Raw genomic sequence first — 27086 nt, 5'->3', positions numbered from 1 at the left:
AATGATGGAAAAGGCAAAGTGTGAATTAGAATCAAACCAGGTACAGAAAAAATAAAGAGGAAGGATAAGCTTAGATTATCACTGAAAAAAGATACGTCGCCAAAGTTTTTCATCTTGAATTCATCAGGATAGATGCAAGAATGCCAAATTTCAAACAATCGCAACATTTATACTACAGTTGAGAAGGGCACTTATTGGTTGGCAAGTTGATTCTGATTGACTGAATGAGGCGCTACCATGCTGAGAACAATGGGGAACTACAGGCTCTCCAAGCTCCCAAGTAATTCAGAAATTGTGCAAGGTTTGAACAGATTTCTTTTGTTTGCAGAAACAGGTTTCTGCTAATGAATCAAGATCACTTCTCACTAGTGTAAATGAGCTCGACTGATTAGCTTAAATTGGTTGTTAGTGTGTCAGAATCACCCAATCGTAAAGTCATATTTAACAGTAGATATTTTGATTTGGATTTTGCAATCATGGGTTTGTTGAGTAAGATCTGTATTCTTCCCATTAGGGACAACAGGGAGAACTTGCAGTTTGGTTCGATCAGCCAATTGCTGGGATATACAGCCTATGTACCTGACATCAAACTGGCACTGAAATTCATTGATGACGTTGTGCAGTATGCAGTATATATTTTTGGGCTGGCAACAACATCCTGTTAATTGATTTGGATGAAGAAAACAGGAAAAAGAGACAGAAAGGAAAAATAAGAAAATAATTTAACCTCCAAAAATGATTGTTACCTGTAGGGATGAGACCCCAAAATCTTGATTTTTCCTTCTCTGGGTTAGAGAGGTTACATGGTATTGCGAGAACTTTAATCTCATTAATGTCTGCCCCTCACTTTCTGACACAAGTCTACTGGTCAGTTAATATACAAGTGCAATGATCTCATGAAATTTAATTCATGGGGAGGTTAGGGGGGTGAGATGTCCTTTGTGTAAGGTGAATGGCTGAGCAATGCTAATTATCCAGAGATTTATGATTCACGGGTTATCGCTTCCTCACGACAAGTTGCTGAGTGATTTATTAATAATTACATGCATATTAAACTTGTTGGCAGCAAAATCCATACCAATCTTCATGTGCTGTCCCTTCAGCTGTTCTTGTAGTTTCCCTTTCCATGAAAGAAATGACTGCCTACCCAATTGGTTGAACAGAAATTAAATCTGCATTGTAGCTAATTACCTTGGCCTGGGGAGCTTACAGACAGAAATTGGTGCCAACCATATACCCAGGTCAGTAACGAAAGACTAATGTGTATTTAGCCAGCCTGTGCGCAAAATTCTGCCAATTTCTTAAAGGCTAGAAGGAAATCTGTTATTCTCTTCCCCAGGAATCTGAGATACACAGAGGTGGGGATTGTCCCAATGATAAACTTAATATTATCAGGTCTCAATGCCTGATCTCCCCCACCCCCGTATCTCTCGAGATTATCCATTCATGTTGGTGTGAGGGCATGCCAACATGAATCATGACGGGTTTCCCATGGCGTGTATTAGGCAAGCAGAACACACCACAGGAGCTCAGATGAGTACATGGCTCAGGGTGGAGAAGGTCATGCCTGGGCAATACCAAGGGGCAGTGCCAGACAAGTGTTAGGGGGAGCTTTCCAGAGCCCACCAGCTTCACATCATGGGGCTTGCTATGAGCCTAACTATACGGCAGAGAAAGCAACTGTTGGGGCTGATGGCTTCATGCCATGTTTTCCACCTGCTGCTGCACTCTCAAAAAATTGGAAGATTCCGTCCACTGGCTCTGTTGGAGCTGTCGAGACTGACAGTGATAGATTTTTATTAGGGAAAAGAATCATGGGCAGAAATTTTTAAGTCAGGACTGGGCAGCAATGCTGCATAGATGGCCAACGTTTTCACTGGAGTGAACTGTATGGACCTCTGAAAGAGAGAGGACCATTTTCCTCTTTCTATAAAATACATATTGATTCCTTTGCTTGGGGCTGATTTGATCAGTTCTTGGATCAAGAGGGAAATCACTCGCCATTTTTTAACCGGACAGAACAAGGCAGGGCCTGGCAGAAGTGTCTGGTCATACTGGCACCTGCGTGTCCCCAGCTGAACAGGTGCCCTCCTACTCACCTTGTTAACTCCAGTGGGGTCATTCTAGGTGTGTAGGATTATGTCATTGTGCCAAGGATCTTAAAAAAAGATGTGAGAACAGATCCTGGAATATTCCTTTAAATTGGGATTTTTCCTGTGAGGTTTTTTTCCTTGCTGGTCTCCACCTCTTTCACAACAATATCTTGGAGACGTTGCCTTCTTTTCCCAAAGATTTCACTGATTGTCAATTCCCTCTCGTCATCGGTTTTGGTTCGGTGCCTGATGTACCTCGCTTTCTTCGCTTCCGCAAAGGCTTCGAGGAAATTGGGCATGGTGTGTATGGTTCTGGGCAAGCCGTCTGGAGCATAAAACTCAGAGTCATATGGAGGGCATTCTTGGCCAGTGGAGAGCTGTGGGCTGCTGATCTGCCTTTGGGCCTGGTCGCCGCTGTTTGCCTCAACGTCACCTGATTCCTGCCCCGTTTGGCTATCTGCTGCTTGGTTTTCTCTCCCATTGGCCGCATCCAGGCCTGTTGGTTTCTCAGAGATGCTCACATGCTTGGCAACACTGCGGTTCAGGCTTGGCATGTTGACACTGTTGATTGGGGGGGTTTTGAGTTTGTTGGATGGTGTGGAAGGCTGGGTCTCTTCTACTCCTGTGTGCCCATCAGATTTTTCCTGCCTGTTGCTGAACCCATTGAGGAAATCATTGATCTGTGTCTGTAGAGCAAGAGAGGCAGTAGGTGGCATCACAATCCTGCCAGCCTTGGTAGAGTAACATTTCTGCATCCTAAAATTTTAAAGTAAAAACATTTGAGCTGTATCATCATTCATCCTGGTTCCTTGTACCCTGTCACATGCTTTCCTTTCTTGTTGGGATCAGTGTATATTGGCGCCTTAAACCAGCACCTAATTGGAGGCTGAAAGTACTATTCTTGCCATCTCCCGTTAATGCATTGCAAATTCACTCCTGCAGGACTGAGCAAACAGAGACAATTCAGAGTTTCACAGCCTAAAAGGTGTCAAGAAGAAATTTTGGTTCTTAAGAATTTAAGCCAAGGTTTTCTCCTTGGTATAATGGTTGTGTCACCAATCCAGGGGCCAAGACTAATAATCTGGAGCTATGAGTTCAAATTCCACCACAGAATTATGTATGTTCTCCAAGGAACCTGGAGACAGTCAAGGCAGTGTAGTGGATATGTTACTCATGGGAAATGTGAGTTCAAATCATACAAATGGAGAATTTAAATCCAGCTATTAAATAAATCTTGGGGGGGGGCGGGGGGGAGCTAGTATTAGTAATGGTGAAGCTGAAATCACTGGGTTATCAAAAGAAGTCCAAGTTGTACACCTTTGTGTATGCACTTCCCCAATCAGGCTTATTTTTGACTCCAGACCCATACAGAGTCATAGAATCCTACAGTGCAGAAGGAGGCCAATCACCTCATTGAGTCTGCATCGACTACAATCTCATCCAGCCCTTATCCCCATAATCCAATGCATTTACCCTAGCTAGTCCCTCTGACACTAAGGGGCAATTCAGCATGTCCAATCCAACTAACCTACATTTCTTTGAACTATGGGAGAAAATTGGAGCACCCAGAGAAAACCCATGCAGACACAGGGAGGATGTGCAAACTCCACGCAGACAGTGACCCAAGATGGGAATTGAACCTGGGTGCTTGGCACTGTGAGGCAGCAGTGCTAACCACTATGCTACTGTGCAGCCCAAGAGGATATTAGATAATCATATGAGGGAGAAATGGGGATGTTTACTGATTGTGCAATGTACAGAGGACAGGAGGATTGCAACTGTTACACACTGTTAAAAAGGGGAGTGATGTGTAAACTCAGCAATAAAGGTCTGCCAATGTAAAGTTAGTGATCGGGAAACTTTTGACAGCAATTATCCAGGACAAAATTCATTGAGATTTGATATGGGCTAATAGATGAAGCTCCGCACAGATTTATAAATTGGCAATCTAGTATGACCAACTCAATCAAGTTTATTGGTGAAGCAATGGAGAGACTTGAGGGTAGTGCAGTTCATGTTGCGCATGAACTGCACTACCCTCAAGCTTGAGTAAAATATAATTGTCAGTAACAAAGCCCATTGGATTGAAAGTTCAGATGCAGCATGAATGGAAAATAGTTAAGGAATAGGAAGTAGAAGGCAGTGGTGAATGGCTATCAGATGGAGAGAAGCGGTGGTCTCCAGGGATCAATATTAACCAGTTGACGACTGGGATTTTCCTATATAAGGGCATAAGTTCAGAATAACTGCAATTTCACACAAAATGGAAATGTAGTTAACAATGACGAGGCTCGGAACAGATTTCAAAAGGACATAAACTGGTGCACAAAATGGGCAAACACATGGCAGATGAAATTTAACACCAGGGAAGTGTGAAATGGAGCATTTTGGTTGGAGGAGAGTCAATATAAAATAGATGTTACAATTTTAAAGCAGGTACAGAAGCAGAGAGACCTGTACAAGGCTTCAAATGTGGCAGGGCAAATCCATGGGAATCTGTGGAGTGCAATGGCAGAGTAGTTAGCCCTGCTGCCTCACAGTGCCAGGACCTGAGTTCAATTCAGGTCTCGGGTGATTGTGTGGAGTTTGCATATTCTCCCTGTGTCTGAGTAGGTTTTCTCCAGGTGCCCCAATTTCCTTACACAGTCCATCTTGGTATAATGCCCTGGGGCCAAATTTCAAAAGTATCCTACAAGCAGGCAATGCTTCAGCCCAGGATGACAATGCGAGCAGGCAACCTGTTCCTTGCAAAGTTACCCCTTGTGCGCACAAAGTATACCACAGCATAATCTGAAAACTGTAGAGATTAGAATCTACAGTGTAAAAGGAGGCCATTTGGTCCATTGAATCTGCACCGACCACAATCCCACCCAGACCCCATCCCCATAACCCCGCGCATTTACACTAGCTAGTCCCCCCGACACTAAATGGCAATCTTAGCACGGCAAATCCACCTAACTTGCATGTCTTTGGACTGTGAGAGGAAACCAGAGGAAACCCATGCAGACACAGGGAGAATGTGCAGACTCCACATAAGCAGTGATCCAAGTCGGGAATCAAACCTGGGTCCCTGACGCTGTGAGGCAGCGGTGCTAACCTGTGCCATCCTGTTGATTAGGATACCAATTTTAAGTATGTGAAAGTGATTAGGTTTTGAGTGGGTAAGCTTGTTATGTATATACTTGTTTTACAGTATGTCGTGTTCAGGTGATTGAAAGGAAACACAGCAGGTGAGTGCCAGGAACCATCTAGTTAGGATATGCAGATTGTTTCAAAACTAGATGCAGAAATAATAAATAAATTGGCAGTATTGCCAAAGCACTACACACACACACACACACACACACACACACACACACACACACGGCAGCCCAGATAGATTAGGGTTTTCAAGCTAACTGTTCCTTGACATCTGCATTCTTACAAATTTCTATATTTTACAATTAACTGTAATTTTTGGGTTTGGCAAGTACAAGGGGAGAACACTGAGGCCCGAATTATGAAATTTAAATGGGGCCACACTTAGCCAAAATGGGGCTGGGGTCTTGATTTCACAAGTCCTGCTCTCAACCTGACACCCACCACTTTCCACTGGGGATGGATTGTAATTTTCACACGCATGTTCTTGGGCGCAGCTGCACATGTAAAAAGTTTGGTCTGTTTGAAACTGATCCAATTTTCATTACTGAGATTTCCAAAACATGACTCATATGTTTAGATCTTTGAGAAAAAGGTCTAAAGCTGTTAAAGTAGTCAGGGAGATGAGGCTGACTTTTGGGAAAAGTCAGGTTCACCTTTCAAATTGTTAAGAGTAGACATGAATGTGTGTAAAAGGTGGATGAACCCGATGGAATTGTCAAGCTGTCAATCTCATTTAAATCCTTAAACCCTTTAAATTTTGCAAAAGAAATCAATTCTGCAGTTGAAAAAAATGCTTGCTATTTCACTGTTCATTGACATTAAATTTAGTGCTGCTTGACTGCTTCCACAGCCTATCATTGTCATAGTGGGGGCCTGTAAGTTCACAGCTCGATTGACAGCACTACATGATTATAAAGAGATTTGGTGTGTGGTTATGAGTTCAAATGTATATGCATATGTTTTCTGAAGGGATTAAGTACTTGATGGAAATATTTGCACTTTGTGATGATGGAAAGAATGTTGGCGCCTCTACCAACACTACCTATAGCTCCAGACTACAACATGCATGTAAAAGATGTGTGTTGCCACAGTAACTCAGAGTTGCTGAGTGAATCTCTGTATCCTCTTAAACTTGAAGGTTAAAAAAAAGTTTTCAGCATCACTGAGGTTCCCACTCCACCATAAATGTTGCAAAACTAGCACTGAATATTATAAATTGGAAAGGATCTGTAGGCTTATACAGATTCAGGTAAATATTTTGTTACCTGGTTCCTTCTGACCCTAGTATGACAGCATGATCCTTCACTCCTGCGATGGTGGGTAAAATGATGTTGCTGGAGCCAGGTTTTCCTCTGGCTGAGGTACTGTTATCTGGATACAATACTCTGACATTGCCTAATTCTTTCTTCGTGGAATAACCTGGGGAATATTAAATAAATGAGCAGCCACAGTGAATAACATGTAGCCAGAGCTGCGCATAGAAAGGAAAATTAAATAACATAACTGCTTATTGAAGGAGCTAAGGGGAAGTTGAAAGAGAATAGAGAGTCCTAACAGATTCAATGTTAAACATATCTAGACCTGTCATCAATAAAGCCAGTAAAGCCAAGAGTGGACTGTAAGTCAAAAGAACCTACGATCAAACGACACTATGCTTTGATCAGACCACATCTTAAGTGCTATGTCAAGTTGTGTCACAGAGGCACAATGGAGAGAGATATCAGGAGAGTGAAGAAGAGTGCACAAGGATGATCCCTATTGTTAGAATTCTGAGTTAGGATGAGAAGTGAAGCCTTTTCAATCTATTTAAGAAACAGTCTGATAGGGAGGGAGAGAGAGGAAGATACTTAGTAGTTAATGGTCTGGAAATAGTGAATCCAAAATATTTCTTTGAAGTAAATTGAGAGAGTAGGACAGGGAAATATAGGTTCAAACTAGTAAAGAAAAGATAGTAATGACATCAGGAAGCTCCTCTTCACTCAGGAGAATTATGAACATCTGGGCCAGATAAGAGCATGATTAATTTAAGAACCAATTACATGATGCAACATGCCAGTGGAGGACTGTAGAATGCTTTTGATGGAATGAATTAAGATGATCCAGATGGCCTTTTTTCTGTTAAATCACTTTGTGATTTGTAAAGACATGCCTATGGGCGAAACAGCACCGATAGTGTCAGGTAATAATGTACCTGTTACTAATGCTCTCAATCATCCTGGGGCAGGGAGAACAAGAACCTGCATATCATTGGAGAGGTACAATTAATAGTCTCACACCAGGTTAAAGTCCAATAGGTTTATTTGGTACATGAGCGCTACTCCTTCATCAGGTGAGTGCAGGATTTATTTCACTAACAGGGCATATATAAACACAAACTCAATTACAAGATAATGGTTGGAATGCACATCTTAAAAGGAATCAAGTCTTTACAGGTACAGACAATATGAGCGGAGAGAATATTAAGCACAGGTCAAAGAGATGTGAATTGTCTCCAACCAGGACAGTTAGTGAGATTTTGCAAGTCCAGGCAAGTTGTGGGGGTTACAGATTGTGTGAGATGAACCCAAGATATCTTTGGGTAAGTTCTCCAAGGCGCCCTTCACAACACACCATGTAGAATCGCTGAGTAGAAACTGATCTCCAAGTTTCACGCACATGAGGACGGCCTCAACTGGGATCTTGGGTTCATGTCACACTATCTGTAATCCCCATGACTTGCCTGGGCTTGCAAAATCTCAATACTTGTCCTGGCTGGAGACAATACACATCTCTTTAATCTGTGCTTGGCCCTCTCTCCACTCAAATTGTCTGTACCTTTAAGATTTGATTACCTGTAAAGACTCACATTCCAAACATTATCTTGTGTGTTGAATTTGTGTCTGTATATGCCCTGTTTATAAATACAACTCCTCGCTCACCTGAAGAAGGAATCTGAGATGCCAAAAGCTAGTGCTCCCAAATAAACCTGTTGGACTTGAACCTAGTGTTGAGAGACTTCTTATTGTGCCTACCCCAGTACAACGCTGGCATCTCCACATCATGGAGTCTGTCAGTCTTACGTTGAAATTTATGCTGGCTGCTGCAACAAACTTGTGAGTGCAAACCTGTGCCTGAGTTTCTCATGACATCTTTTTGCCTGTGCCCCATTGCAATTCCCACCATAAAGCAAGTGCCAATGTGGCGCCATCATGGGAAGGAATGTCAGCAGTACTTCTGTCTTCCTGGATGCCTCATGTTCGAAGCCTCCTTGTTATGCAGAAGAGGTACATCCATTCCATCTGCTTCTCCATCAGAATGTGTGTCAGGGGCGGCGTTCAAAACATTTGTCAATACACTCAAACTGACAGAACATTTGGTTTCAGAAGACTGCAGTTAAAAAAAAAGCAGAAAAGAAGGAAATGTCTATCTGATTCCAGAAATCTAAGTTATCAGATGATTTGAGGCCATGTTCCTTTTGGGAAGGCAAATGCATTATTCATGTAAACCCAGGAAAACTATGGGAGCTGCTCTCCTGTGTGTGTACACAGCAGAGCGCTCCAGCAATTACATCAGCAATTACCAAGGTAATGCACGAGCAACAATGTTTCAACAGGAAAAAAGGCATAAATTAGCTACATGCAAATTTTCTCAGAACAACATACAATGCCTCATTTATGTTAACAGTTCTATTGAGTTTTGCCAGAAATTCAAGGCCAGAGTAATGTTCTCTCTCTCTCGCCATTATCTTTTTTCAATTTATTAGTGTCACAAGTAGGCTTACATTAACACTGCAATGAAGTTACTATGAAAAATCCCTAGTCGCCACACTGCACTCTCTGTTCGGGTACACTGAGGAAGAATTTAGGACGGCCAACGCATCTAACCAGTATGTTCAATTCCTGGTTTATGTCACTGTCTGTGCAGACTTTAATCATTCTCCTCATGTCTGCGTCAGTTTCCTCCGGGTGCTCTGGCTTCCTGCCACAGTTGAAAAGATGTGCTGACGAGGTGCATTGGCCATGCTAAATTGGTCACTGCAGTAAGCCTATAATAAATAAATAACCTTAAATAAATAAGATTGAACAAATATTCTTTCCTAGTGCTATCCATCATCACCATTTTTAAGACATATAGGGGGCGATTCTCCCAGCCTGCTGCGCTGCTTGCATAGTGCAGTGGGTCGGGAGACATCAGTGGGCCGTTTCGCAGGCTTCCTGCTGGGTGTCACGGCCTCCGAGTGTCTCTGGGGCCAAGTCTCTTTGTGTAAGAGTTCTGTGCCGGCAACTGGCGCGGAGCTCAATAAAATATAGAAATTGCAAATGCCATATGATTAATGGGCCTGGGACTGAATTCTCCGGGCTGTGAGCACCTCCCCACTAATGGGAAACAGGTGGCCTGACCCTGCTGGAGGGAAGAGAGGCTCCCTTGTAAGTTCGGTTAAGGGGGGTGCCCCTTGGTAGTGCCAGCTTTGCACCCTGGCACTGCCCAAGGGGCACCTTGGCACTGCCCATCAGGCATCAGAGCCAGAGAAGGCGGGGCCAGGGACCCGCCACTACTGTACGCCTGTAGTGTTGGGAGAGGGCAGGAAGAGGGTGATCAGGGCTGGCCATTTGGGTAGGTTGGGGGGAATCAGGTCTGCCAGGGGTGAGAGATTGGGGCTGGTTAGGGTAGGAGGGAAACATAGGGGCTGGTCCGGGGAGATCCACCCTGACAGATCGGTGTATGTGCAGCGGCTCACAGCGCTGCTGCTGGCCTCTCAGCCGTGAATAGGCCCCAGCCCCTAATTTTCAGAGTGAATTGTGCTAGGGCACTCTGTGATGCTCAGAGCGTCGGAGAGTCATTCTGGAAATCATGCTGAAAAAAATTAGCGAGATTTACTCCCATTTTCCCGTACATTGGGAACGTAGAATATTTTTGGGAGAATTCCGGCCACAGTCTGTGGAAGTCCGAATGTTAACAGGAATCAACTCACTATTCTTTATTCTTAACAGGTCCCTCTGGATCCGTCTCTGTTCTTTGATCATTCTGTCGATGCAATAAAATCTTGCATCCTCCAGACTGTGCAGTCCATTCCGGAGCCTGACTTCTGCACGCTTGGACTCCCGTCTCTCCGCCTCCAGCCGCTTTGACATTTCTCCCTCAAAAAAGAGCGGCTTAAGGCGTTGCATTTTCTTGGTGGGTGCTGCAATGCAAACATAGTGGTCACACTATAGATTCACACTTAATACAAAGACAATCCTGCGGATACAGGGCCCAGATCTTTAATATCACAATACAGGAAATATTTTCGGCTACCATTTATAGGATTAGAGAAAGATTTGAAAATTTTCAACCCAATGTGGAAAGGAAGGGACATATAAACAAAGAATTCATCCACCCCTTTGAACCTGTTCTGTCATTCATTTTGATTATCGATCTGCAACTTAACTCTAGTTACTTGGCCCTGGTTCTGTAACCTTGCTATCAATCTTTTTCAATCCTGGTTTGGAAACTTTCAACTGACCCAACCACAACAGCTTTTGTAAGTTTAAGTTTACTTATTAGTGTCACATGAGGCTTATATTAACACTTCAATGAAGTTAGTGTGAAAATCCCCTAGTCGCCACATCTGTCCACTGCCTGTGCAGATACACTGAGGGAGAATTTAGCACGGCCAACACACCTAACCAGCATGTATTTCAGACTTTGAGAGGAAACCACAGCACCCAGAGCAAACCCACACAGACATGGGGAGCATGTGCAAATTGCACACAGACAGTGACCCAAGACAGGAACTGAACCTGGATCCCTAGTGCTGTGAGGCAGCAGTGCTAACCACTGTGCCACCACATAGGAGTGTGGGTTCAAGATTCCCATTCTCCCTGTTGTGAAGGACTCTTTCTTAACATCAACCTGAGCTGCCTACTTCTAATTTTAAGATTATGCCCTCTTACCTTAGGTTTCTCCACCATAGGATATCATTTCTTTCTTTCTGTCCTATTAATCACTTTAATCATAACACATGTCAAGTTGAACTCCTCTTAATCTTTTATATTTAAGGGAATTTAAGCTCAGTCAATGCAATCCATTCAGAGAATTTAACTATTTTAAACCCGGCTAAATCTGTGTGCTGCACCCCATCCAACTTCACTATATCTTCCCTGAAGTGAGGTGTTGAGATTGAACAAAGTACTCCAAGTGGGCTGTAACAGAGTTTTATATATTTACAGCATTACCTCCATTCCTGTCTGAGTCCCCTTAAGAGAAAGGCCAACATTCCATTAGCTTTATTGTAGCCGTAAGTAAATACTTGAAGTAAAATCATAAGCTGAAGTGGTGGGTGGGTGGGTGGGTGGGTGGGGGGGGGGGGTGGTGGTGGTGGTGGTGGTGGTGGTGGTGGGGAAAGGACGGGGACAACTTTCAAGGGCAGTTTTATGCACATCTGTTTAGAAGAGGGAAAGGGAAAATAGCTGATGCCAGGCTGATTCAAGTATTGGCCAAGGTCAGCATTTGGATTTCTAACATGAGGTTTGGCAAGGCGTACTTCAAAGATTGAAATGTTTGAGGGCCAGATCAGTTAAAAGGACATTCAGAACTGAACATTATCTTAATGACATTGTACATCCAGCTATATAAAAGTCTGGAATGTTTTGTAGTTTACAGTCAATTATATGATGCATGATTTTTTAATAGTTTTTGATATATGCATTGACAATGTTTATATGATGCTTACTGAAATTAAGAATGGAATAGAATCCATTTTGAACTTTTAACACAGATGTAGACAATGAATAAGTGCAGGCTGCTGTTCATTCAGTTGTGAATGTTGCAAGCTCTTGGCTGAAAGAGAAATCTACAACTCTTAGCTGCAGAGATATACAGGGCCAAATTGCTGTGAAAAGAACTAGTAGGATCATAGAACCTACAGTGCAGAAAGAGGCCCTTCAGCCCATCAAGTCTGTACCAAAACACAACCCACCCAGGCCTTACTCCCATATTATACCCACTAACCCCTCTAACCTACACATCCCTGATCACTAAGAGGCAATTTCTTAGCATGGCCAATCAACCTAACCCACACATCTTTGGACTGTGGGAGGAAACCGGAGTACCTGGAGGAAACCCACACAGACACGAAGAGAATGTGCAAACTCCACACAGACAGTGACCCGAGCCAGGAATCGAACCCAGGACCCTGGAGCTGTGAAGCTGCAGTGCTAACCACTGTGCTACCGTACTGGATCTCAAGCAATGACTCTTGCAATGTTTCTCACAGCTCACTTAACTATAAAAGATATTTCTTCCTCCTCAGTTTATGACATTGACCAGACTGCAGGAGTCAGTGGTGGAGTAACAGTGCTCGCTGTGGACCTCAAAAGTAAGCTAATGATCTCTGTGGCTGGTGTGCATGCCACCATTCCCAGTGTCATTTTGAATCTGGTGCCGAGTCAAAGGGATCTCCAAGGATCCCACAACAGTCATGTTATCAAGTAAGGTAGGCAACCACTCACATTGAAGTACTCTCACAGGCTGTAAACTAGGAAGTAACATTTACTGCTTACCATCTACTTGAAGTTAAATTTTACAGAATGATTAGCGGATACACATGGGATTAAGGTAGAAGCCCAAATATCATAAGCACCACTTGACAAAAAAATGGGGAATTTATAATGAGAAATTTAAATATAAACAGTTTTTAAACTGTTTTTCAGAGTCAGTAAGATTGTTCAGCGGTAATTATAGATGTTGCAAGACATTGAAAACCCAGTTACATTTCATTTACAAAGGTGTAACGATTCAGGGGTTTTTGCAGCGTGACAAATAATATGAAAGGACAAGTATTTTCCAGTTCAGTCATTTATATTTGAATGCAGTCTTGGCTGACCTCAACAGTACACCCCCATGGGAAAGCATCGAACCAGTGACAGTGCTTACTGATTTCTGCATTTAACTGTGCATATACAATCCTTAGAAGTTGCTGTGAGTTTTAGACAAATAATGACATTGAAAGGTGATAGTTCCACCATCATTAAAATTGCAAAATGGGCCATCATCATTACTGGATACATCTTATATACAGAAAATTAAAAGTTAAAGTCACCATAGTCCCAGATGACAGACTACTCTCCTCTGAGGTGGAGAGCAGATAGGTGGTTATTTACCACAGATGGTGAGGATCAGCCACAGCTCAGACAAGGGGCAAAGTTGAGAACGTCTTTCATGAATAACCTCAGCTGGCATGGGAATTGAACCCACGCCATTGGCATAATTCCACATCACAAACCAGCCGTCCAGCCAACTGAGCTAAACTGACTCAGAAAATTGCACTGATGTCAAAGGAGCTAGGCAGCCAAGCAAAAAGGAACAGCTCTGTATCCAATTCATTATCAGTAAATCTGAATAAAGTAAACTTAAAAAATGAACAGTGGTTACTGTTGGTGATTTCAAAAGGTGATGGAAGCAGAGAATGTTTCGACTGGAATTTTTCCAGGGTTTGCAGAATGGCATTCTCCATTGGCCATGGGCAGGATCTGATGAGCCTTAGGCAGGTGAGGGAGTAAACTTCCAGCATGAGTGTTTAAAATGAACTTAAAACATTGTAAGATGCATGAAAAATAAACGCTGCTGAAAATATACACTCTTTCTGAAGTGATTGCTATGCATTGTTGGTTATATGGATTGATTAGTGATCAAAAAGTAGGTCACCACTCTTGTCCATGCTTTTGTGCTCCATACCCCTACAGGACTTATTCTCAATTAAACAACAAATGAGAAGTGTTCCACTTGCTAACCAAAATCCTACATGACTTGAGACAAAGCTTTGGCTGATTCAAAACCTTACCCTGCTTTTTTATCCTCATTCAGATGTTGACTAACCAACTCATTGTCGATTCCCAGAGTTTTCTGTTTTGTTTTATCATTGTTCTTTTCATCTTGAGGATTCAGGATTGAATACCATTTCAATCACAGATGAACAGTGACAAACAACAACTTTCTTCATCAAAAATATCTCAGACTGTCACTTGTTATTCAGACGTAAAAGGATCAGGACTGAATTCTTCATGCAATAGGTGGTGTTCCATTATGTTGGCTCATGTATCAGTAATATTGATGTGCTTATCTGAATAACTCTGCAGCATCAGTAATATTTCACGCTAAACCCTACTTTAAGAGTAAGACATATTGGGGTTAGTATTTACCTTCATCATCATTAGGATGAATGCTAGTGGATTCAACAAGTCAAGATAGGGTGGGGGGAGGGGACTGATTCACTCCATCAAGGTTACCATCAGAGTGAAAAGCACCCTGAATTTTTTAACATTTTTAGTACACTTTGTATTCAGTGTTCTTTCTGGAAAGCCAACTGTTGAAGGATGATACCGGAGCCAATCTTTACTCAGTCTTACATCTATTTACAAAGTGAAACATTGCAAACATACACTTCCAAGTTAATCACACCACAGTTTCAATAAATGTTTCTTTATGTGTACTTCAGAGTAAATCACACAGGATCAAGGGTGAACAAATAGATGGATTCAGAACTGGCTTGGCCATAGAAGACAGAGGTAGCGGTGCAAGGGTGTTTTCCTGAATGGAGGTCTGTAACTAATAGTGTTCTGCAGGGATCAGTGCTGGGACCTCTGGTGTTTGTAATATATATAAATTACTTGGAAGAAAACGTACCTAGTCTGATTAGCAAATTTGCGGATGACACTAAGATTGGTGGAGTTGCAGATAGTGATAAAGGTGGTCAGAAAATACAGCAGTATATAGATAGGCTGGAAAATTGGGCAGAAAATGGCAGATGGAATTTAATCTGACAAATGTGAGGTAATGAATTTTGGTAGATACAATTCAAGTTGGAGCTATAAAATAAATGGCAGAACCATCAGGAGCAAAGACACATCGAGACATCCAGGCGTGCAGGTCCATAGATCCATAGCACAGGTGGAAAAGGTGGTGAAGAAAGCCCCTTCATCAGACGGGACATCAAGTATAAAAGTTGGCAAATTATGTTACAATTATATAAAATGTTGGTTAGGCCACATTTGGAATGCTGTGTCCAATTCTGGTCACCACACTACTGGAAGAGAGTGGAGGCTTTGGACAGAGCATAGAAAAAGTTCATCAGGTATTAGCTACGAGGAAAGATCGAATAAACCGGGATTGGTCTCCCCGGAAGGATGGAGGCTGAGCGGCAACCTGATAGAAATTTATAAAATTGTGAGGGTACAGATAGGGTGAACAGTTGGAGGCTTTTTCCTAGGGCAGAAATGACAATTACAAGGGAGCACAAGTTCAAAGTGGGGGAAAGGTTCAGTGGAGATGAGCAGAAGTTTTTTTTGTTTTACACAGAATGTGATGTTGGCCTGGAATGCACTGCCAAGTTACATTAGCGACATCTAAGACTTATCTGGATAGACGCATGAACAGATGGGGAATAGGGGGATACAAGCGGTTGGTCTAGATAGGACAATGTGATCGGAGCAGGCTTGGAGGGCCGAATGGCCTGATCCTGTGCTGTACTGTTTTTTGTTCTTTACCCTTAAGTGAAACCCCCAAATAATGCCCTTGAACTGTGTCTCATTCGACAAAATTAATAACAATTACTGTTAAGCTCTGAGCAAAAAAGTTTCCCATTTTACAGATTCGTTGCAGCTTTTCCTTTTGGACTGTTTGTTAAAGATCTTTGATAGCAAAAGATGGGGTAGGAATCAGATTTCCTTCATTCTTCAGAAACCCATTTACAATTACATTGCATAGTGCAGAGACAGACCTTTCCTCATTTTATTTTAATAACTAGGCAAAGCAAGAATCTTGGGGATAAGAACAGGCAGGCAACTGCTTCCGGAAATGTTACTAAGCTAACACCAAAAAGTAATCTTTTGTCTCCAAAACTAAACTCCTCAGACATGTCGCTGTAAATTAACTTCCTGGTAGGTCACTTTCTTTTCATCAACAACTTAGAGGAGAAATACATCATCACTTTGAAACTTTGGAAGATGTGCTGTGTATGGTTTTTAAATCCTCTGCTTTCCAATGATGTAAACATTTTCAATTCTTTTGTCAGCAGAAGATTAAGGATACAGATTTGATTTAAGGAGGTTTATACTAAAGTTACATTAATCTTACCAAAGCATTTTGATCCACTTAAGTCCTGAAGCCATAAAAAGATTTTGAAGATTGAGATAATCATGTTCCTACTACAATGAAGGCATTCACTGTAATTTGTATTATCTACCTGATCAAACACTTGTCTTTATTCTTGGTTGCCTGGCTATAAGCTTCAATAATTGGTGTCCACTGTAAACATCGATATTACTGATAATGAAATGCTTTATGTTGACTATATTTATGTTTCTAGGATTTATGTAAAACAAAAGATCAGACTAAAATCTGCTTGAAATATTCAAAGTTTATGAATTCATGGCTCCACGAAGATGAGTCCTTGTCAAATCTTAGCTCTTACGTGTACAGAATACAAGATTTTTTAATGAAAGCAGAGTGAGTGCCATGTCATCTAACTGGTAAAAAGGGAATTATCTGTATACTTGCTAGTGTCACTCAGTCCCTACCATGTCACACAGCACCATGACAAAAAATATCTGATCCCGATTCTTCCTTCTGTGACAAGAAAGAATGGTGTCCGATGCGGTTGTAAATAAGGCTCACAGTATCATTGGGAAGGATGTCACAGAAGAGGGAATTCAATGCAAAAGATCCCAGGTTCAGACTAACTAGCTTTAAAAGGGAATAACAGAAATGGGAGTGATTATAATTATTCAGAAAACTAGTGATTGGCATAAACAATGAGAATGAAACTTCAGCAGTGTCTATTATTTGAATAGCAATGACCAAGACTCCTTCAACTGCACCTTCTAAACCTGCAATCCCTACCACCTAGGATAAGGGTAGCAGATCATGGGAACACCATCCTTTACAAATTCCCCTGTAAGCCTCTCACCATCTTGTCTTGGAACTATATTGCTTTTCCTTCACTGTTGCTAGGTCAAAATCCTGGAACTCCCTCCCGAACAGCAGTGTGGGTGTACCTACACCACATGGACTGCAGCAGTTCAATATAGTGGTTCACCATCACCTTCTCAAAGGTGAATTAGTGATGGGCAATAAATGCTGACTCAATAAGTGATGCTCACATCCCAGAAAATAATTTTAAAAACACCTTGAAATGAGTGTCAGGTATTCATTATCTTACTGTTATAGTCATGCATTCGGATTATAGGGTCATGGTAGATGTTGAGGACTGCTGTCCATTTGAAATTTAAGAGAACTCTTAAAATAGGGACTAAAAATATAGATTTGAAATTATATTTTATCAAGAAATGATCCTGCCTTTATGTAGTATGTTTGTACGGGGTGGGGAGAGTGTCTGCGTGTGTGATGGCAGGGAGTGGGGTGGGGGGATGTGGTGTGTGTTTTGGAATGACATGGAGAACTAGCACTCCTGCCAAGCAGTAGGACTAATTTTAACATCCCCTCCCCACACAAACACACTCACACACACAGACATACAGGGCATGATTTTATGTTGTGCCCATTTTTGGGCACGAAAATTTGATAAAGTCGGGTGTGAGGTGAGTAGCGTGATCTGTGCCTGCTTCCGCGCTAGTTTCCCCCTTACCCAGGCCTGAAAATGGCTGTGATTAGGACTGCACCTGAAACGGGCACGACAGCTATTTAAATACAGTTGCATGCGTTTAAATTGACTTAAGGGGCTGCATGCCCAATCTTAGCGGCACATCCCCCTTTACCATCGCGTTCGCCCATCCAGAATTGGCACGAAACAGACATGCTCCATAAATGTCTGATTTGGGCGCTCCAGTTAGTGAGGAGGTAAGTGTCGAGTGCCCGACAGCTCTCTGCTTGAGATTGGTGGAGGGGGAAGGGGGGTCCATTGCCACTCTGCCTGAGATCAGTGAGGGTGAAGGGGGAGGGGCCTGCGATAGGTTGGGCGGGGGGATAAGGGGAACAGTAATATTGTGGTTGTGGGGCAATGTCTGGGAGGGACAGGGGGAGGCATTATTCAGCCTGAGAGGGATGTGGCAGGGGAGCCGTATTCTTTCTTTTTGTTTTCTGTGCATGTGCAGTTGGAGGCGCCGATCAGAGCTGCAGGATTTCGGGTGCATTAAGCCCCGCCACAGACCTCTGCAGTGTGATTCGGAATTGCTGATATTTTTGCAGCAGAGTGGGTATGAGGGTGCGCGAAGACGGGTCTAAAAGTCAGATCTGAAATACCCCCAGTTTCAAGTCCGCCTAGCACTTAGAATCAAAATGGTAAATAGGGCCCACAGTCTCATCTAATCCTGGCCCCCTTATGGGTCTGAAAATCTAGCCCTAAGATCCTGCAAACTGTCTCTAAAGGAACCTGTGCCAATTGTCAAACTTCAGAGAGTTAGTTTGAGATTTTAACCCAATACGCCCACTAAATTGGGGCACTGCTTTGAGTCATGATTTACATCCTGCTTGGGAGTAAATGGGACATCCCATCTGAATGCATTGCATTCTCAGCAAGCGCATGAGTTTAAAAACTGGGGTTGTTGTCTAGGCTATAACATTTTGTAATGCTTCAGGTTTTCCCTCCAGATTAAAGGCACTAGCTTTATTTATGCATTGTGTTTGGCAGTATCTCAGTTTAGTGGATCCCTGCCTGTGCATGTACAAGAACACTGAAAGAATGTAATCAGATAAAGCTGCACCCTTACTAATTTTCCACTGTTGCTGCAGCCTGTTGACTTGCACAGGTAGTTAAAAATGAGGGTGAACTATCTCAGCTGCCGGCAACCCATCTGGTTCACTGACGTCCTTTAGGGAAGGAAACTTGCCACCCTTACCTGGTCTGGCTTGCACCCGATTCCAGATCCACAGCAATATGGTTGACTCTTAAATGCACTCACAGGCCACTGATTTAGGGGTAATTAGGAAGGGCATTAAATGCAGGGTCAGTCAGTGATTCCCACATGCCATGCCAGAATTAAACAAGTAGTCTCACAGCACCAGGTTAAAATCCAACAGGTTTATTTGGTAGCACAAGCTTTTGGAGTGCTCCTCATTCATCAAGCACTCTGAAAGCTTGTGCTATCAAATAAACCTGTTGGATGTTAACCTGGTGATGTAAGCCGTCTTACTGTGTTTACTCCAGTCCAACGCTGGCATTTCCACATCAAAACTAAACAAAACAGGTCAACTCCTGTGAGTTGAGACCTATGGGTATCAAACCTACAGCTGGAGTGTTTTGAATGTTCACTAACCCTCGAGTGAAGATATTTCCCCTCACGTCAGTCTTAAATGTCTGCCTCTTTATTCTAAGGCTAATACAGGGAAGAGTTGCAAGAACATGGAGCTTGCTACTATATGGAGTGGTTGAGGCAAATAGCAGAGATCAATTTTGACAAGACAGAATGGCTGAACAGACATCAACTCTGCCCTGCAATACCGCTGACCTGACCTATTCTTATCTGTGACTCAGTGCCTCTCGAGTCAGAGGGTTGTGAGTTAAAGTCTCACTCCAAAGCACAAAACCTAGGCTCACACTTGAGTGAGAGAGTGCCGCTCTGTCAGAGGTGCGCACAATCTTCCACATGGGACATTAAACCGAATTCCCATCTGCCCTCTCAGGAGCATATATATGAAGCCAGAGCTCTGGTTATTATCAGATTGCTGCTTTCATTTCTTACATTACAGCATTAATTACTAAAACAAAGTTAATAGAATATGTAATTGTATTTTAAAAAAAAACAATCTGACAGCAAAGTTCATGTTGAGTGGGTGGAAAAGATTCAAAGTTGGCACTAAATAAAGAATTGAATTAAAAAATAAATAAGGGTTATAATTGCAAAGGTTAATAATCAATCTACAGTATTGGTTGCACATCAAGATGGGGGTTAATGGAGCACAAACACTAAATTAAATACAGCGGCTGTCTACCTCTGCTTGCCTGGTTCCACTAATACAGAAAGTTACACTTACCCACTCGGGGAAATCTGGAGGTGAAGGCTGTGTTTGTGCGGATGGTCTTTAGTTAGTGAGCGGCGGAGCAATGCTGAAACCACATGCCCAGGCTGTGTCCCTGCTCGCTGCTGCTGTGTACTGTTGCTACCTCCTTTGTGTAAAGCAGCTCCTCAGTGAATAGCCGGCTCGCCTAGACACCGGCCTTTTAAATTCAGCGTTGCCACTGGGAACGAAGCGTCCGTCAAAAATTTTGTCACAACAAGCCTATTTGTGTTTTGCTGCGATCCTATTTTGTCAAAGCAAATTAAGCCGTGGGTGTGAGGGGATGCAGGGGGTACCAAAATTCAAAAACAAGAATCACCATAACAAGAGCTCCTAGTTTATCAAGAAATAAACACCAGAAAAGTGTGGGGGGGGGGGGGGGGGAGCTGAATGTTTACAGACTTTTGGTCCGAATCGAATATCCTTGGGCATAAGGTCTCGCATGCTTCTCAACTAAACCTCTCCACCCAAAAAAACTTAGTGGTCCTGATGAACCTTTGCTTTTATTTCACATGTTCATCTTGTTCAGTCCTTTTATTTAAACCTCTTGAGTGTTAAACAAGGCAGAGAACCAAATGGATCTGGGGTTATCATTAAAAGCAGCTACACTGTTCAATAAGGCTATGCAAGGGACACAGGTTCAATTCTGGCCTCTCGGATCTTACACGTTCTCCCCCTGTCTGGTTTCCCCTCAACCTCCCTCTGATCCATCCACCCCACCTCCCTCTTCCTCCCACAGTCCAAAGATGTATGAGCTAGGTGGATTGGCCATGCTAAATTGCCCCTTAGGTGTCAGGGGATTAGCAGGGTAAATATGTGGAGTTAAGGGGCTAGGACCTGGGTGGATTTGTTGTCGGTGCAGTTTTGATGGGTTGATTGGCCTCCTTCTGCACTGTAGGGATTCTATGATTCTATGAAATACAAAACAAAAGACACTTCTCCAGCAATAGAATTGAAAATTAGAGAAGTTATGTTAGACATGTATAGAAGTAAAGTTTATTTATTTGTCACAAGTGGGCTTACATTAATAATGCAATGGAGCTACTATGGAAATCCCCAGAAGAATTGCGAAGAACTATGGTTATAGACTGCATTTGAGAGCACTGTGTGTCTTTCTGTACTTTATATTATAAGGAGAGATTTTGGAGAAGGCACCAAAAAGATTTACAAGGATGATACTAGATAGATTGGGCAGAGCGGGCCCCCTTTCCCTTGATGGCTGAAAGCTGAGGAGTGAAACCGATAAAGGCCTTCAAATTATGAAGGGGATTTGATAGGGCCAGAGTAGAGAAAATGGAAGACATTTTAATCCCCCCAGAATGAAAATGTTTGGGTCGGGGGGGGGGGGGAAGAAGTTAAAACATAAAAATAAACTGAACCCAAACTGCCTTGAATCTACAATAAAGGCACAGTCAAATTACTCCCAGCATTCATGTCTCAGATTTTGCCTATGTTTCAGGAATACCTGCTAGCTAACAGACTGTAAAAGGAGAAGAAGAATAAAGGAAGTAGTTGCTTTTCTAGCACCTTTCCAGTTGAAGGTTGGAGGAGCAAATGTGCTCCTGGCTCCCAAGTATAAACTAGAACGTTTTCCAGCTACCAGACACCACCCAACAATCACAGACTCTCCCATTGACTCTTCTCCACTTCCCAACTCCTCTGCACCCCCCTCAACTCTCTCCCTGCATTTATCTCTCCTGATTCTGCAAACCATACGATGCCCACCCCTCCCTTGCAATCTCTATCTCAAGCACAGAAAATAATATAACATTGAAACTCTACAGTGCAGATGAAGGCCACTCAGCCCATCTAGCCTGTGCTGACAACAATCCCACACAGGCCCTATCCCCTAACCCTTGTATTTACCCTGCTGATCCTCCTGACACTAAGAGGCAATTTAGCATGGCCCATCCATCTAACCTGTACATCTTTGGAGTGTGGAGGAAACAGGAGCATCCGGAGGAAACCCACACAGACATGGGGAGAATGTGCAAAATTCCACATCGACAGTCACCCAAGGCCGTAATTGAACCCGGGTCCCTGGCGCTGTGAGGCAGCAGTGCTAACCACTGTGCCAACCTGCTTCTAATGTTCTCCAGACAAAAACCTACCTGCTTCTAACAATCTTTGCTGCAGTAGTATTCTCCCACCCCAGCCAACAAGTAGCCAACCATGTAAATCAGGCTGGTTCTAGGCAAGAGTCCTGTTAAATCAAGAAGGACATACTGTGGAGTTAAATCCCCATGGTGTTCATACAGAAGGCTCATCGATGCCCACGTGGAACTTACACCCAGATAAATATCGGTGCCAATGTTTCCAGTTGTGGAAGCATCCTAGACTAGAGGTCATATATACAATATAGTCACTAATGAATATAGAAAAGAATTCAGGAGACACTTCTTTATCGTGAGGGTAGTTGAGGTGAATAGCGTAGGTACTGAAAGCTGAAAAAGCACACGAGGGAAAAGGGAAAAGAATAATAAGCTGTATGAAGCAGGATGGGAAAAGGCTCAAAGTGGAGAATTGAACAGTATGTTTCTGTGCAGTAAATTCTCTATGAGCTCTGCTGTTTACCATTCATTATAGTTGTCATGAAAATTGCACTCTGAGATTGCAATTTCTTCTGTAAGCTATTTAAACCAGGCTTTGATTGATTTAAAACAGTGTATTATGCCTCATGCAGCATTTCCAATCTCAGGGAAAAAAATCATAATTGCCATTATTAAGTTGACATTTGCGTTTAAAAGGACACTGTTCTGGCATTTAAAATTATGTCTTATTTATACAAATATACTTAGATAGAAAGCTATAATAAACTAAAACGCTTGTATACAATTCCTCTAAATTTAACTTTTCCTGAATCAATTCCCTGTTAGGTTCTTTTAAGTTTTTCTATTTTTGCCATACTGCGTTGTGCTTCAGCTGAACGATTTATCATTCTCTCTACTGATTGGTTCCTCCCAACTCTTGTCTCTAAGCTACAGAGACCCTGAAACCTGAAAAGATTTGAGGCCAGAATCTTACCATATTTTTGCATCTTGTTGCAGTGAACAGAGATTTGTCTGGGCTCCAAAATTTTCCAACCTCACTGCAGCAGGAGCGTGGGGTGAATGACAGATAAGATCGCATCCATGGCCTCTCGTTGCTGTTTCTGCGCATCAGCTTTCCAAGCTCCCACAAGACTCTCCCACTTCCCTATTCCTCCTGCAACTCTCACTGTTCCAGTGCCTCACATTAGCATTCCCAGTTGAAATCCAGAAAACTAGCTTTAAGCTGTTTAGAATTCTTACACCATATTCCAGCGTATTTATTTTTGCCACCCCCTCCCCTCCTCCCGCCAACCACTCCTATTACAGTTTGGTATGGCTCCTGCTCTGCCCAAGACTGCAAGGAACTACAAAAGGTCGTGAATGTAGCCCAATCCATCACGCAAACAAACCTCCCATCCATTGACTCTGTCCACGCTTCTCGCTGCCTTGGCAAAGCGAGCAGCATAATTAAGGATCCCAAGCACCCCGGACATTTTCTCTTACACCTTCTTCCATCAGGAAAAGGATACAAAAGTCTGAGGTCACATGCCAACCGACTCAAGAATAGCTTCTTCCCTGCTGCTGTCAGACTTTTGACTAGACTTACCTTGCATGAAGTTGATCTTTCTCTACGTCCTAGCTATGACTGTAACACAACATTCTGCACTCTGTTTCCTTCTCTAAGAAGGGTAAGCTTTGTCTGTATTGCGTGCAGGAAACAATGCTTTTCGCTGAATGTTAATACATGTGACAATAATAAATCAAATCATGTCAAATCAAGATGAAGGATTCAGCGTTGAAGAATTTTCCATTCCAGGCATCTGGTATTAGAAGAAAGCTCGCCCAAACGTAACACAGCAAAATTCACAGTAAAACAAAGGTAAAATACTATAGATGCTGGAAATCTGAGATAAAAATAAAAAAAAATGCTGAATATACTCAATAGGCCTTGCAGCATCTGTGGAGAGAGAAATATTGAGTTCAATATGACTCTTTTAAAGAAATACTTGAGTAAAGTGGCATGTATCCGACCCAATAATGTTCGGCAGGCCATCTCCTCTTCTGCACTAGTTTGGCATTTTACCCTAGTGATTTAATTCCTGCTGTCTGAGTCTCAGTGAGGCTGGAATGTTACAGCTGTTGACACCGGCAGGATTTTCCCATCCTGCTGCAGTGAACAGAAATTCTCTGACTTTGCAGCAGCAGGGGCATGGCGTGAATGGCTGGTAAGATCATGTCCTCTGAGTCACCAAAGTAGTGGCCAGAGTGCTGTCAGCCAGGCCTTCAATTAGAGCCTCACAAAGGCAACGGATAAAATAATTTCACCCATTCAATCTGAGCTGGAACTCAGTCCAGGCCTTAGTAAAGAATGGAATGTCCAAACTACTGCACGGTCCATTTCCTGTCTGCCTCTTTCAAACTTAAGCAAACTGAAAACATCTTAATTCAAAATGTTGTCAAACTCTTTTCAAAAGTGCACAAACTAAAACTAATATAATTTAACTTTCCCATTGAAATTGTTTTTATTATCTTTATAGAATTATATTTTATCCGTGTCTAGTTATTTTATCTGTGTCTAGTTATTGTCTTTCTCATCTTGTTTAAAGTGATCTCTTCCTATTTACATTTAAATAACCAGAGTACCCTTCAAAGTCCAGTATTTCCCCGAGCGGAGAAGCTACGACATCTTTTTCAGAGCCTTTAAGATGTGATCGATGAAGACAAACATCTCACCAAAGCCATCCCCACAACCCCACTACTTGCAACCTCAAGCAGACCATTTTTTTTGCAGCAAACTACCCCACTTCAGGAGAACAGTGACCACGGTGCCACACAACCCTGCCACAGCAAGACATGCCGGATCATCAACATGGATACCACCAGACGTGAGAACACCACCCACCAGGTACATGGTACACACTCATGCGACCTAGCCAACATTGTCTACCTCTTAAGCTGTAGGAAAGGATGTCCCAAGGTGTGGTACATTGGTGAGACCATGCAGACATTACAACAGATGAACGGACACTGTGACAATTGCCAGGCAGGAGTGTTGCCTTCCAATCAGGGAACACTTCAGCAGTCAAGGGTATTTAGCCTTCGATCTTCCGGTAAGCATTGTCCAAAGCGGCCTTCAAGACACATGACAATGCAGAATCACCGAGTAGAAACTGATGGCCAAATTCTGTACGCATGAGGACAGCTTCATGTTACCAAAATCACCATTTGGCTTGGGCTTGCAATATCTTACAACTGTTCTGGCTTGAGACAAATTTACACCTTTTTAACCTGTGATTATCCCTCTCTCTACTCGCACTGTCTGTATCTGTAAAGATTTGATTTCTGTAAAGATTCGTATTCCAACCATTACCTTGCAAATGTGTCTCTGTCCATATATGTTGTGTTTGTGAACCCACCTCTCCACTCACCTGACATGCCAAATTTCCTTAATCTTCTGAAAAAGTAGAGGCATTGATGTGCTTTCTTAACTATCGAGTCAGCATGGGGGGACCAGAACAGGTTGCTGGTGATCTGGGCACCTAAAAATTTGAAGCTCTTGGCTCTTTCTACTTCATCCCCATTGATGTAGAAGGGGCATTGACTTCCTGAAGTCAATGACAATCTCTTTTGTTTTGTTGACATTAAGGGAGAGATTATTGTTGCTGCACCAGCTCACCAGATTCTCTATCTCATCCCTGTACTCTGTCTCATCATTGTTTGAAGTCTGATCCACTATGGTGGTGTCATCAGCAAACTTGAAAATCGAATTGGAGGGGAATTTGGCCACACAGTCATGGGTGTATAAGCATAGTAGGGGGCTGAGAGCACAGCCTTGTGGGGCACCAGTTGAGGATTATCATGGAGGAGGTTTTGTTGCCTATCCTTACTGATTGTGGTCTATGGCTAGGAAGTTCAGGATCCAGATCGCAGAGGGAGTTGCCAAGGCCCAGGCCACAGGATTTGGAGATGAGTTTCGTGGGAATAATAGTGTTGAAGGTTAAGCTATAGTCAATAAATAGGAGTCTGACATAGGTGTCCTTGTTATCTAGGTGTTCCAGAGTTGAGTGTAGGGCCAGGGAGATGGCGTCTGCTGTGGACCTGTTGCGGCAGTAGGTGAACTGTAATGGATCCAGGTAGTCCGGGAGGCTGGAATTGATTTGTGCCATGACTAGCCTTTCTAGGCATTTCATAATGATGAATGTCAGAGCCACCGGCCGATAGTCATTGAAGCACATTGCTTGGTTTCTCTTAGGTACCGGGATGACTGTCGTCTTCTTGAAGCAGATAGAGACCTCAGGTTGTTGTAAGAGAGGTTGCAGGTGTCTGTGAATACCCCCACTAGCTGATCCATGCAGGATCTGACTGCACGTCTGGGTACCCCATCCAGGCCAGTCGCTTTCCGTGGGATGACCTTCGAGAAAACTGCTCTGACATCTGCAATGCTGACCCCAGGTACAGGAGAATCTAAGGCTTCCAGGGTGGAGGGCATGCTCATACTGATCTCTTGCTCAAAATGGCTGTAGAATGCATTGAGCTCATCAGGGAGGGATGCATTGAACAAAGAACAAAGTAAATTACAGCACAGGAACAGGCCCTTCGGCCCTCCAAGCTCACACCGACCATGCTGCCTGACTTACCCAAAACCCCCTACCCTTCCGGGGACCATATCCCTCTATTCCCATCTTATTCATGTAATTGTCAAGACACCCCTTAAAGTCATGACCGTATCTGCTTCCACTACCTCTCCCGCAACAAGTTCCAGGCATCTACCACTGTGTAAAAAATCTGCCTTGTACATCTTCTTTAAACTTTGCCCCTTGCCCCTCGCACCTTAAACCTATGCCCCCCAGTA

At 42.9% G+C, this 27086-nt stretch overlaps 1 protein-coding gene and 1 long non-coding RNA gene across 2 annotated transcripts; one reads left to right on the top strand and one right to left on the bottom strand.

The window, feature by feature from the left end:
- Window positions 1-105: 105 nt before the first annotated feature.
- On the bottom strand, window positions 106-20445 carry ccdc190 (coiled-coil domain containing 190). The gene is made up of 4 exons (XM_080195887.1): window positions 20181-20445; window positions 10186-10395; window positions 6500-6653; window positions 106-2849 (listed from the first exon to the last, which is right to left on the bottom strand). Exons 2-4 carry the CDS (start codon window positions 10379-10381, stop codon window positions 2198-2200), a joined length of 1002 nt encoding a protein of 333 aa, XP_080052013.1. The 5' UTR covers window positions 10382-10395; window positions 20181-20445; the 3' UTR covers window positions 106-2197.
- On the top strand, window positions 10286-25269 carry LOC145347914 (uncharacterized). The gene is made up of 3 exons (XR_013887873.1): window positions 10286-10388; window positions 23252-24113; window positions 24873-25269. It is a non-coding gene; the product is annotated as an uncharacterized LOC145347914 (long non-coding RNA).
- The last annotated feature ends 1817 nt before the right edge of the window (window positions 25270-27086 follow it).

This window comes from Carcharhinus amblyrhynchos, chromosome 9 (assembly GCF_965287045.1).
Source record: "Carcharhinus amblyrhynchos chromosome 9, sCarAmb.v2.hapA, whole genome shotgun sequence".
Lineage (NCBI taxonomy): Eukaryota > Metazoa > Chordata > Chondrichthyes > Carcharhiniformes > Carcharhinidae > Carcharhinus > Carcharhinus amblyrhynchos.
The sequence above is the reverse complement of the archived record's forward strand: the minus strand, read 5'-3'. Positions and strand labels throughout refer to the sequence as shown.